At 35.9% G+C, this 12,361-nt stretch overlaps 2 protein-coding genes across 3 annotated transcripts; one reads left to right on the top strand and one right to left on the bottom strand.

Moving 5' to 3' along the window:
* Positions 1-4,223, top strand: LOC110785752 (bHLH transcription factor RHL1). Its single transcript, XM_021990258.2, has 7 exons — positions 1-702; positions 794-913; positions 1,067-1,249; positions 1,537-1,602; positions 2,393-2,458; positions 2,864-2,926; positions 3,389-4,223. The coding sequence occupies exons 1-7, from the start codon at positions 202-204 to the stop codon at positions 3,758-3,760; spliced, it is 1,371 nt and encodes a 456-aa protein (XP_021845950.2). The 5' UTR covers positions 1-201; the 3' UTR covers positions 3,761-4,223.
* Positions 4,224-5,346: 1,123 nt separating this feature from the next.
* LOC110785753 (GSH-induced LITAF domain protein) lies at positions 5,347-9,065 on the bottom strand. Of its 2 annotated transcripts, XM_056830962.1 has the most exons (4): positions 8,559-9,065; positions 7,821-7,947; positions 7,585-7,684; positions 5,347-5,764 (listed from the first exon to the last, which is right to left on the bottom strand). In XM_056830962.1, exons 1-3 carry the CDS (start codon positions 8,819-8,821, stop codon positions 7,601-7,603), a joined length of 474 nt encoding a protein of 157 aa, XP_056686940.1. In that variant the 5' UTR covers positions 8,822-9,065; the 3' UTR covers positions 5,347-5,764; positions 7,585-7,600. The 2 variants fall into 2 exon arrangements, with proteins under 2 accessions (XP_056686940.1, XP_021845952.1); XM_021990260.2 differs by lacking the exon at positions 5,347-5,764 and having other exon boundaries at positions 7,378-7,684; positions 8,559-9,063.
* Positions 9,066-12,361: the final 3,296 nt, after the last annotated feature.

The raw sequence follows: 12,361 nt of genomic DNA on the forward strand, positions 1-12,361 counted from the left end.
TATTTCTGAATCGCAGTTTGAAAAAAACAAAAATTGAAAATTTGAAAGTGGGATATAATACTCGAAGTTGTTGGGGGTATTTTTGGGCAAATTATTTAAACTAAAAAAATTGGGTTCTTTGAAATCATATTTAACATAAGATAGGAAAGAGATAGAAAACAAAACAAGGTAACAGAAAAACAACAACAAGAAGAAGAAGAAATGGAAGGAGGAGGAATGCAGCATTCTCATTCTCACTGTCAAGTAAGCCTTGATGACCTGCAACAAAACGGCGAGTCTCAATCGCAGCAACAACATCAATACCAGGAATCTCAAAATGATGATTTCCTAGATCAGATGCTCTCAACAATTCCTAACTGTTCGTGGCCCCCAACTCCCCATGATCTTCCTTCACCAACTTCTAACCCTAATCTTTCTCTTAAACCCGGTGATTCTCCTCCGGATGACCGAGAGGCAGCGGCGGCAGCGTTTCAGTATCCTTTCGACGAGGCGTCTTTAGTATCTAAACTTCGCCAGCAGCAGCATCAGCAGCAGATGAATGAAGTCACTGCGAAGTCATTGCTGTTGCAGCATCAACAGCAGTTTCTTTTATCACGAAGGTCTCCTGGTGATACCGCCCCTGCCGGCCCTGGAATGTTGCCTTTGCCTTTGAGCCTTGGGAATAATGATTCTGGTGTTGATCCTTCCTCATTCAAATCTCAGGTATTTTATCTATCTAACTTCTTGCTTCATTTCAGTTTACTAATTTTGGCATTTCCATTGATATTGAATTTTGGGGTTATGGTAATGGCAGGTTGGAACAGAAGCTTCAGTTCAGGCATTGTACAATGGTTTCGGCGGATCGCTCCATGCCAATGCGCAACCGCCTAATCAGCAGCATTTTCACCCTCCTCCACCACCGCCGCCCCCTCAGGTCTTCTTTAATTTTGATTTAATTTAATACTTGCTGCTCATTACCCAAATGGCGAAATTATTTCTTATGATGATAATGATGACTTATTTACTTCATTTTTTTGGTTTTCCCAATTTATTATCAATCAAATGAATGCTCCGTGAATGAATGTAGGGAGGGAATTTGACTGGTGGACAGAACTACGGAGGTCAGGGAGCAGGAATGAACGGAGCGCCGCCAGCTAGCGCATCAACAGGAGGGAGTAGTGGTGCCGGCGCCGGCGCCGGCGCCCCTCAAAGACAGAGGGTTAGGGCTCGCAGAGGCCAGGCCACCGACCCGCATAGCATTGCTGAAAGAGTAATCCCTTTGTTTTCGAATTTTCTCTCTTTTTCTTTTGGTGGACTTTACTGAAATAGAAATATATTCCAAAATAGAAATATTATGCAAAGTAGGAATACATTCAATTTCACACAATGATGCGCGATTTTGTCATAAATGTTGTCAATTATGGGCGAAAAGGTTTTTCTTTTGATTTCATTAATTACATTGCATTTATGTCTACTAGAAGTATCTATCTAGTACAAGAACATGTTTTTTTTGTTGTTGTTAATGTTGAATTAAGAATGGTATTCATTGCAATGCAGCTTCGAAGAGAAAGAATTGCTGAGAGAATGAAAGGTTTACAAGAACTGGTTCCAAATGCTAACAAGGTAAACATGTTAAGTATTTGCTTTAATGTTAGCAACACTAGCACAGTATATTAAGCTAAAAGAAAAGAATAGATTTGTTTTGTGAAGAAATTAAGATTAAGCTAGCTGAAGGTTCCAGTGCACACACATTAGACATAGCTAGATGGGTTCAATGTCAGTAGCCATGAATCATGTCAGTAGTAGAGTAGTGATAAGACGTGAGGATGGAGAAAAGATGATTGATTATTGATGATAATATGATCATTGGAAGAAGGGGTATATTCCTTAGTGGGAAAAGGGGCAGTCAATGGCTATATCCAACTCCTAAGCACGATGTGGTTTATGGGTCGGTTTTATATTTTAAAATCTGGTGTTGCTGTTGTTATGTTGGATATGTGCTCAGAGATGGAGCACTGCTTCTGCATGACCCATGAGGCCGTCTGACTATTATCAGTACAATATATTATTACAAGTAATTGGGTGTTGGAATTACAACTACCTTAAGATAGTCACTGATATTATCATTGTTAATTATGTAGTGTAAGATTAAGGATTGATAATAGTCAGTAGTCAGTACATTTATTGGTTAGGGAATGACAGATGAGAGTATAAGACAATATGCGCAGGCGACATCTTAATTTGGATCTCTGACTCTTTAAGTGTTTTTCTATAAACTAATTCATATTATATACGGAGTACTCTGTATATGATTTATAAGTTTATAACAAATTAAAAATGAAGTGGTAATTTGTCTTTTTCGTTACATTGAATTATTAAACTGAATTTTCGATATTTTTTACTGGAATGACAGACCGACAAAGCCTCAATGCTTGACGAGATCATCGACTATGTCAAATTTCTCCAGCTCCAAGTCAAGGTCCCTCTCTCCCCCTCTCCCTTTCTGTCATTATCTTGCAAACTGGCTTATTTACTCAGCTTATTTTTTTTATATAGAACGAAGACTAATAAGCTTAATATCAGACTTTTGGATCATGGTTTTTTGCTGCTGTTTTATCATACGTGTTTCTTGTTTAACATGATGGGGTACACTAGTACGAGTACTACATTACATCTGTATGTTATCAAATAAGCTTAGTATAAGATGCCTATTGCCGAACTAAAGGGACTGATTATTATTATCAAGGTTAATACTCAAACTAAAGAAAGAGATTATCCCTAGGAAACTAAACGATTCCATTACTGCGGTTTATGCACGGCATCACAAACTTAAGCTAACATTGTGTTGTATAATTTTGGATGGACAATGGTATGGTGGCCTCAGGTACTAAGCATGAGCAGATTGGGCGGTGCAGCTGCTGTAGCTCCACTTGTTGCTGCCTCTGAGGTACCGAAACCTTGCAGAGCTCTTTTATTAGTTTGATGCTTTACTCTTCTTTTCATTATTGGCACTTTTTGTCAAAGAAAAAGAGAAACAAACATATGGGTGATGGAACTTTTCCAAACAGCTTCTACTATTGATTAGTTAGTAAAAGGGTTTTTGTTATCTTTTTACAGATTCCTCAACCCTTTAATCTTTTTGGATGACTATTGATTAGTTAGTTACTAGGAAAGGCCATAAACGAGTACATTGTAGAGGTGATCAAAATCCGGGCTTTAACACAATAAGCATGTCCAAACCCATAAATCTGGTGCGGGCTGAAATGGGCTTAGGGTCGGGCTCATTTTTGGTCTAAAAATGCATAAAAACCCAACCCCATACTTTTCGGGCCATGTCGGGCCGGGCTATAGTTGATCAGGTCTACTACATTCTTATCATGGGTTTTAAAATTTGAGAGTTTTGGAACAGGGAGGAGCAGCAGGGCGGAGCAGCAACGGGAACCAGACAGCATCAGGAAACGACAGCATGAGCATAACGGAACATCAGGTGGCAAAGTTAATGGAAGAAGACATGGGTTCAGCAATGCAATATCTGCAAGGAAAGGGGTTGTGTCTGATGCCCATCTCCTTGGCTACTGCAATTTCAACAGCAACATCACTCAATCGCAGTCCACTGCCTCCACCTCGGCCTCACATTAACAACAACACAAACCACCACGACATCCATCATCATCATCATCATCCCCTAATCCCACCACCAATACCGTCATCTAATGTTGAAGGAGACAACAATAAGGGTAAACCCACTTCTGATTCTTCTGTCAAGGATCCTTCCAACTGATCTCTCAATTTCATATTATAACCAACTCTTCACCGTCCCTACCTACCATATCACTAACTTTGTTCTATCATTACAGTAGTTCTTTAATAATGTTATCAGAGTTCTAATTTAGTATCAGAATCACAAACCCAGTTGGAACAGGACGACGTGTGATTCTGTTTACGTGGACTTTGGTGCGGGATTATCCCTAAACAACTTCACCACCCGACAAACCCCAAGATTCCCTACGAAGCTTCACTTTTTTAATAATCAAAATCTTATCATTCCTTTTTCCTTTTAAGTGTTCAATTACAATGCTAAAGATACCATTTCTTCTAGTTTCATTAGTATTGTAATTGTTTCCTTTTTCTATGCTATAGTTTTTATTTATATACTTGGACTGCCACGTCCTCAGGATCTCTTTGTCATTTTGTAAATATTACACTTATTATTTCTTTAAACACAACTCAGTACTTTAACCTCTATTACAAATTTTGTAAAGGAAGTGTTGAAACATATTGCTGCAGTTCCAATCTGTTCTCCTACAGAGTAATCTTTCATGATGAATTGTGGATTAGCAAACATATTGATGTCATTGTTAATTTTTTTTTTTCTTCAAACTGATCCTCAATTATTATTGTCTTGACAACTTCTTACAATTAAAATATTGAGACAGATTTGAATTTTATCTGCTAAATTAACCAATTCAACAGTTTTGATTGACGATTTCCAAAATATTAAACCAAAAAAAAAGCTAATGGTATTTTAAATGAAGAGGAAAGGACAACTTCTAGTAATGGTATTTTAAAAGTTAATTTGATCCCAAGAGAAGCTATGCTGAAAGGAACCGCATAGAATTGGATTATATCAAAACTTGGTGTCTTAAAATTTTGTTACGTGTATAAAATTGGTGAGTATTTATGTATTTGGTGAAAATAATTACTCTTTTGCATCCTGTTTTATGCTATTGGTTTGCCTTTTTATTTCTACAATTAACACTTTTGACTACTAATATCTTTACAAACTTTTAAATAAGTTGGTTACGTGTTGATAAAAAAAACAATTGATTCAAGACCTACTTGTTCAATGTGACAATGTATAGAATGAGGTTTGGTAATTGGTATAGAAGTATTACCACTTACCAGTAGTTAATTTGGGTCATGTTTGATGATGAGTCAATTCAATTTCAAGTCACATTCAAAATGGTCAAGGGTTCGAGGGGCTGCTTGGCGAGCGCGGGTTAGTAGGAAGTTATTTATGTTTGAATATCAAATTCAGGGAGTTGTAACTTGTAACAATGTGCAGGGTAATTAGAGAGTTGCGCCTAATAAGTGGAGATCATATGCACTACGCTTTTGAGCTTTGCTTGATTTTCTGTTTTACATTTTGCAATTCTGCACTTACTTATTTTACAAATACATCATTTCACAAGTCCTTTTGTACGTTTCTCATTTATAAAAACACTAAATGAACTCCATTCATCCTAAAAGTCCCCCACTGTAGTAAAAATTACGCCTAAACTAAAAGATAGAAACACAACCATGCTCGGAAAACCTGTTCTTGATCTGAAGCAAACATCTAATATTGCACTCTAAAAACATCAACAGATTATATTCAGTATCTGCTCAAGAAAACACAAAAAAGCGGAGTATTTGGAGAGCCCTTCAGTCAGAGTGAGTAACAGCTAACGAGTATGTACTATGTAGTACTCCATATGTACCAAGATGACCTCTAACAAAAATAAAATGAGATGACTCCTTATCATCTGCTTCCGGTATGATGGACCAAGAGTGGATTCTTTTTCACTTTTAATTATCAACAAGAATAAAATCTACAATCACTATAATATTGCACATGTATTATTCAGTTTGATTCTCACTTTAATCTATTGACCATCCTATAATATTCCAACTCCCTTGTAAAAAACCTTCAAGCTTCTATCCTCATTTAGCCTGCCCTTTCTCCATGAGCCATCTGTCACTACAACAGTTTTCAACTACAACTTCGCAGGATATTTCCAGCACTCTGGAAGAAGTCACATAGTAAATACAATACATGTCACTAAAGAGTAAAGACTAAAGAGGAACAAATTTATAAGTCAAGTTTCCCTCATAAGTCATAACCTTCATCTATCAAGAATATCACAAGGAAAAAGTCAGATTGTTTTACGTGTCGAGCATCAATTTGCTTCTGAGGACCACAAATCCACAATTACTCGAAAGAAGAAAATTAATCTATCACGTTCCATCCAGCTGAACTATTTCCAGTTATGTTTTGACAAGAACACAGCAATCAATTGTTGTCCAAATTGACTAGTCCTTTACTAATATTCATACATGAAAAGCTTGTTTCCGCATGGATTGAGAGTCAGGCCAATAACTCACTTTTTAAATATCAGGTTCTGAATTTTCATAATATTGGGGTGGACGAGTTGGCTATATAAGTAGTCAAGGACAAAGAAGAACATGGGAATTGGGATATAGGTTCCTAAATTTCAGTCGAACATACAACAGCTTTAGCCAACTAGTAAAGGTCAGTGATTATGCAGTGGTGGTACTAATCCAACTTCCCGTTCACATAGCCAATCCTCTGATAACGACTAAGAAGTTGAAGGAATTGCCAAGGCCAGTTCATAAAAGAAATTACTCCCACGTGGTAAAGTATACTAGACCCTTTAAAAATAAAGAAAGCACTTACATTACCACAACCAAAGAAAATCTCCAAGTGCGAGAAAGAAAGATGAAGAGATCGTACATATCCAGCCATAGAGTTCAAAGAATTGATTCTGGTCCATTAATTTAGAATCATTCAAATCTTAGAGGATGCTGATTTATAAGGCAAACAATCAGAATCTACTTAACCCACAAACAGACATTCAGTATAAATAACACTTCTGCCTATACTCGAGATGTATAAGTCCCAGTCAAATCGAGGTGCTCTGAACAGCTACTATATGTTAAAGGAAGAGAGTTCCTGCACGAGGATGCAGAGTCATTTCAGACAGCCAAGGATGACTTGCCTGCAACTCTAAAGAGGGTTTCTACACACAGAAAGCCTATTCTACTTTAAAATCATGCCAACAATGATCCACATTACACAGAAAGGCTGCAGGTCACCCAAGTGCTTTCGAGAAAAGTAAAAAAAAATGAAGATTGAGTATCCCTTTAGTGAGAATTTGGAGGCAGGTCATCCTTGGCTACCCTGGCAGTCTCTTATCTCTCATGCTGGAACTACTTTTCCAACTTCTTCAGCTAAGGTCACATGAAGCGCTTTGTTAAATCTTTTCTATTTTCAACAAATGTATGATGCAGCATTAATCACCAGGTTAGTCAATAAGGTTATCATTATATTCCAGATGCATTTGTAGCTTAATCTAATTGAACTACCAAATGCATAAATGACTAGAAATAGGTAACTACTTTCCCAGCCTCACCCTTTCTTTCCAGTTCCTACAACGAGGAACTAAGCTAATATGCCAAATGAGAACTCGAGAAGCATAAACTTTGCGCACAGGTAAGTGATCCACTGACAAGACAATAATGAATTTCTTTCTTTTGACCCTTCTTTGTTTCTGCAATTAATTCATTGTGTGATGTGTCTGACCAAAATATAAGACAATAGAATCTGCGCAAAATTCATAACAGGAATAGGTAATATCACCTATAACAAGATAGTTGTATAGAGTATACTATGAAGGTAGTACAAGTACAGTTACAATGCACAAAGTTTCAACACATGACACGCCATTAAATTATTCACACCTCAGCTCATGTGTTACATTCATAATCTATATAGGGCATACAGTAGAGAAAGGGGAGAGAAGGCTTGACATCAGACAAACTAACCATCATCTGATCAGCTTCAGCTGGTTAGTGCAAAACTCCTCTCAACCCAATGCGGAGGATCCATCACAGCACAGGGATCTGATTTCTCAAAGTCAGCAACCTGTATTAACAAAAATAAAGCAAAAATAGTTAGCAGTACTCCATATAGTATTAGTAATAAGGTTGTTAAAAGCACAAGAACAACGAAATGTGAAAAAATCGAATGTCAGTACAAATGGGTTTAGTGATTTTGATACCTTTTCTCCACATCTAGGGCAATAGTGATACTTATGCCATAGACAATCCATGGAAGGGCAAAGGAAGCAAAATCCTAGCATCGCCGGCATCATACAGCCAATAAATGCTGCAAGACTAGGTTTCGACCTGCATTGCATTTACAAATTAGATAATTAGGAATGGGAACCTTTAAATATGCAGTAGAGCATTGAGCATACAATGACCAGTTAATAGAACAAAGTAGGAACTTTAAACTTTAGAATACAATAACTTCTTTTTATACACAAGTACTTGTGTGAATACCAGCATTAAACTACGAAATATTGTATGTGAATCACCAAATGAAAGATTGAAACCCCCAACATCATCTTGTATCATTTTTATACACGAATTACATGTTTGTTTGAAAAAATCACCACAAATGTGCAATAACTCTCCTGGGGTTTGATGGTTAGGCATTTTTATATATGCAGAATTCTTTCAAATTAGGCTTCTCTGCCATCAATGTCAAAAGAGAAAGTGGGTAATATAGCTATTTATTCAAGTTAATTTACATAAGCAATTGCAACAAATTGTACTAGTTGACCTAGAAATTGCAAGAAAACTGAAAGATTTATGAAATCAAGGAAAAAGATATATCCTTGACCGCCAAATTGACTGATCAAACTCAAATTGAAGCAATTTATGAAAAACCTAGCAATTTAAATGTACGAAAGAAGAGAAAAACGAAGGAGGAGGAGAGAGAGAAAGAGAGTGACCTGACGGAGGTGACGGAAGAATGGGAGCAGAAAACGCAGGAGAAAGGAGCAGGGGTATCTCTGTAAAAAGTCTGATGAATAGGGGCACCTTTAGGATCGTCGAAAATGGCGTTGGGAGGAAGAATGCCGCTTTGATAAGGATTTTTAGCGACGTAGTAATATTGAGGCTGAGGAGGTGGTTGTGGCTGATACACCATTCCTGGTGGCGGATGTCCTCCTGTGTAAGGAATTCCGAGGACTGTCTCTTCCTCTTTCTTCCCCATCTTCTTCTTCAGAAATTCAGATTCAGGAAAATTGTTTGATTGATTCTAATTTTAATTTGACTTTTGATTTTGACTGGGAATTATTGTTTGATTGGAGGCGAATCGAAATTGTTGGAGTGGAGAAAAAGATTCGTGAGAGGAGTGATTTTGGAGGTCCAATTTTATTTTGATTTTGATTTTTATAATTAATTGAGTAACGCGCCTTTGAATTTTCTACGCCGGCAACAATTGGGAATTCATGACGATTTTTTTTTTTTTCTCTCTTTATTGTTAAAGGAAGAGCTTTTTTTTTCTTGCTCCAATGTTTACAAATTTTATTTATTCTCCTAGATTTTTTCAGAATTCAAGTGTCAAATCTCTTTTAGACATACCAAATATTGGTATATTGGTGTATTTATTTTATTATTGATTTATTGTCATTTGATCAAGGAGTACGCATTATTTATTTGTCTTTGTAAAATGAAAATATGGAGATAGTATTCAAGAGTGTTAAATGAGACGGAGTCACAGGATTGAATGTCTAGTGCTACATCTCACCAAGCATGCATCAATTATGAATCCCTAACAATGTTGTTCTGCTAATTTATTTACAACTACATATAAGTATATATACAAGGATACAACTAGTACATTTTTCAATGAAATTTAAGATTTCTTGATCATTTCAGCTATTTGATATATTGAATACTACAATGCATAATTATACCAAGAATAAAATCATAACACATACACACAATAAATAACTTAACGTACTAGATTAACATATCAATGAAATTAATCAACTAGTTGTGATCGTGCACTCGAGAGGGAGGCCTTGAGGGAAGCGGTTGTTATCCGAACAGTAATTATAAATCATATATTGTCGTTGAATAGATCCCATAGTCTCTTGCATAGAAGAATCGAGCTCTTGAGAAAGCCATTTAAATTTTGGAGTAGAGGAAGCGTTGGGCTTGCAAGAAGATGCACCCTTAGAGGAAGTCCATACACAAGCATTGGCTTTGAAATTTTTAAAGGAACAAGTAAAGGGAGCAGCTTGTCTTAATACGACCACCTTGTGTTGCCCAATCTTCAGCATCCCAAATGCTTCCGTAAATCCTCATTGTTTGATTGTTTGGGAATGGAATTCCTTTTGTTTCCAAGTTTCTATAAACTCTTATCGGGGTTCCATCTACGTAAAAGCTGAGACATAATAACATACAGTATAAGCATTAAAACAAACTATGAAGTAATTGTAGTATTGTCAAGATTAATAGTAACATATAACACCAAGTAAATCAAACGACAAATTTCAATGTACAACCAGTTGTATCGTGTGCAATCTAGGCTATTTTATTCTTTAATCATGTACATCATTGGGCGAGCACATGTACCTAAAAATACACGTGGTTATTATACCTTGCCAGAGCGCAATGGTTGAGCCGGCCAACGGGCCAAGCTTGATGGAACGTACTAATCTATATACTAACTAAAGCACAATTGTTTTTACCCTCCAAAACTTCACATGTTTATTTTATTTTATTTTAAGCTGAGTTGTATAATAAATTTTTCTTGAAATAATAAATATTATAATTATTTATTATTGGTGAATTACGAAGTGGCCATATTATTTTTATTGTTTTATTGAATCTAAATGTAACTTTTGTTTGCATTTGAACTCAAAATTGTATAGGCCCCATTAATATTGGGTATAGTTTTTTGTTTTATGTTTCTTTTTTTTGTTGTCAACCTTGAAAATTAATAAACTCACGGGAGTTAAGTAGCTAAGTAGTAAGTCTAATAATGTAAACATTAAGCATTTTGTGAATTTGGTTTGGGGTTGATAAACCCGGGGCGCCTATTGCATGGCTTAGCCCAATTGGAAGACAAGCCTGATTACTAAGGATGAATATTGGAAGATAAAAAACCTTTCGAGTTTCCACCCTTGAGAATTGATATTGCAACTTGTGATCAATCTCACATTCTCACCTCCAGTCGTATAGGGGGTGTTTGAGGGAAAAAGAGTTTTTTGAGGTGAATTAGACGTTTGACATTTAGAAAAAGCTAATTGGGAGTGTTTGGTTAGGAGAGGGTTGGAAGATAGTTTTGGGGTGATAAATCTAATTTTGAAAAAGCGGAATATATGAGCCTTTTGCAATTAGAGGTTTGAGAAAGTGGATGAAAATGACTCTTTTGTCCTACTATTACCTATTATTACAACCACTATCAACCTTGGTACCTTACATATTTTTCTCCTAAAAACATTACTCACACTTTCTTTTTCATTTCACAATATTTACTAGATTCATTTTTTGTTGTAATAAATTTTATGTTAGTATTTGAAGCAATTGAAGTATATTGCAAGCATGCTTAAAATTTCATTAGTACTTCGTAATATTTATCTATTTGAAAATATATATATATATATTATTGTAAAAATTAAATAAAGAATAATTTATTTAAAAAAAATTATTTTATTTAGTCAATGTTTATAAGAAAAATATAGAGAGAAAAAATTAACACAACAAAGTATTTGTCTAATATTAATAAGACACAAAGTATGTTAATGTCCTTAATGGTCATTTTACATATTAAAGAGCTAACAACTATAAGCTAATTTACCAAACACTTTTACACAAACCGCCAATGCAACCAGCTAGTCAAATGAGCTAATACAAACAGCTAACTGCTAGTCAAATAAGCTATCAGCTAACAGCTCCTAACCAAACAGGGGCATAGTATATTTAGGTGTCAAGTTACTAGTTTAATTACATTATGAAAATGATAATTAACTTGGGATATAAAAAAAGTAATCAGTATATAAAAGAGATATGATGAGATAGTAGTAGGACTAGGATGTGGGTACTAACGCAACAAGTTGGGGATTCCAAAGGATGGAGTAAGTGTGGAAATGAGCAGTGGGATCAAACCAAAGGTAAAATTGCTGCTCACGGCTTCCTTGGCCTTGAGTGAAGATGTTGGTGTGTAATATATATATATATAAGGCTGCCCGGGCCCACTCATGTTGCCTAAGAACTCCAAGTCTATTTCATCATGTGTCGCTCCTAACGAAGATAGCTGCATGCTCAAATCAACATTAGTTAAATTAGTACATAAAATCAATCTTTATGTAAACCAACATTTATATTGCTCAATGATAAAAGTGAAGGGAATTACATAGTAGGCAGTGACAATGCCTGCTGAATTGCCAGGGACGAGTTTGATTTGCATATCAATCTTCCCAAACAAATATTGATTAATTATCAACTAGCTAGCTTAATTAGCTAGGCATCAGAAATTAAGGCTAGTGTCATCATTCATCAACCTAGCTTGCCCGCAGTCGTACTCCACACTCCACACTCCACACTCCACACTCCACACTCCACAGTGCTTAGGTTTAAGAGATAGAGAATGTTACATCTACCAATTGATGGATCGAGTAAATTATCAATTAGAAATAGACAATATCAAAATAATTATTTTTGTTTATCGGCAAGGCTGGAGTCGGTCCTTATACTTGGACAAAGTGCGTTAGCTTTAGAGTTTAGGAGCAACCTCTTTAGA

The sequence above is a fragment of the Spinacia oleracea genome, chromosome 1 (genome assembly GCF_020520425.1).
Source record: "Spinacia oleracea cultivar Varoflay chromosome 1, BTI_SOV_V1, whole genome shotgun sequence".
Lineage (NCBI taxonomy): Eukaryota > Viridiplantae > Streptophyta > Magnoliopsida > Caryophyllales > Amaranthaceae > Spinacia > Spinacia oleracea.

Bases quoted from the DNA above. Each gene is read 5' to 3' on its own strand.
- LOC110785752 (XM_021990258.2), top strand. From the start codon at position 202: ATGGAAGGAGGAGGAATGCAGCATTCTCATTCTCACTGTCAAGTAAGC. The intron at 914-1,066 runs GTCTTCTTTAAT...GAATGAATGTAG, and splicing joins CACCACCGCCGCCCCCTCAG to GGAGGGAATTTGACTGGTGG. The intron at 2,459-2,863 runs GTCCCTCTCTCC...TGGTGGCCTCAG, and splicing joins TTCTCCAGCTCCAAGTCAAG to GTACTAAGCATGAGCAGATT.
- LOC110785753 (XM_056830962.1), bottom strand. From the start codon at position 8,821: ATGGGGAAGAAAGAGGAAGAGACAGTCCTCGGAATTCCTTACACAGGA. The intron at 7,948-8,558 runs GTCACTCTCTTT...AATGCAATGCAG, and splicing joins TCTTCCGTCACCTCCGTCAG to GTCGAAACCTAGTCTTGCAG. The intron at 7,685-7,820 runs GTATCAAAATCA...TTGTTAATACAG, and splicing joins GCCCTAGATGTGGAGAAAAG to GTTGCTGACTTTGAGAAATC.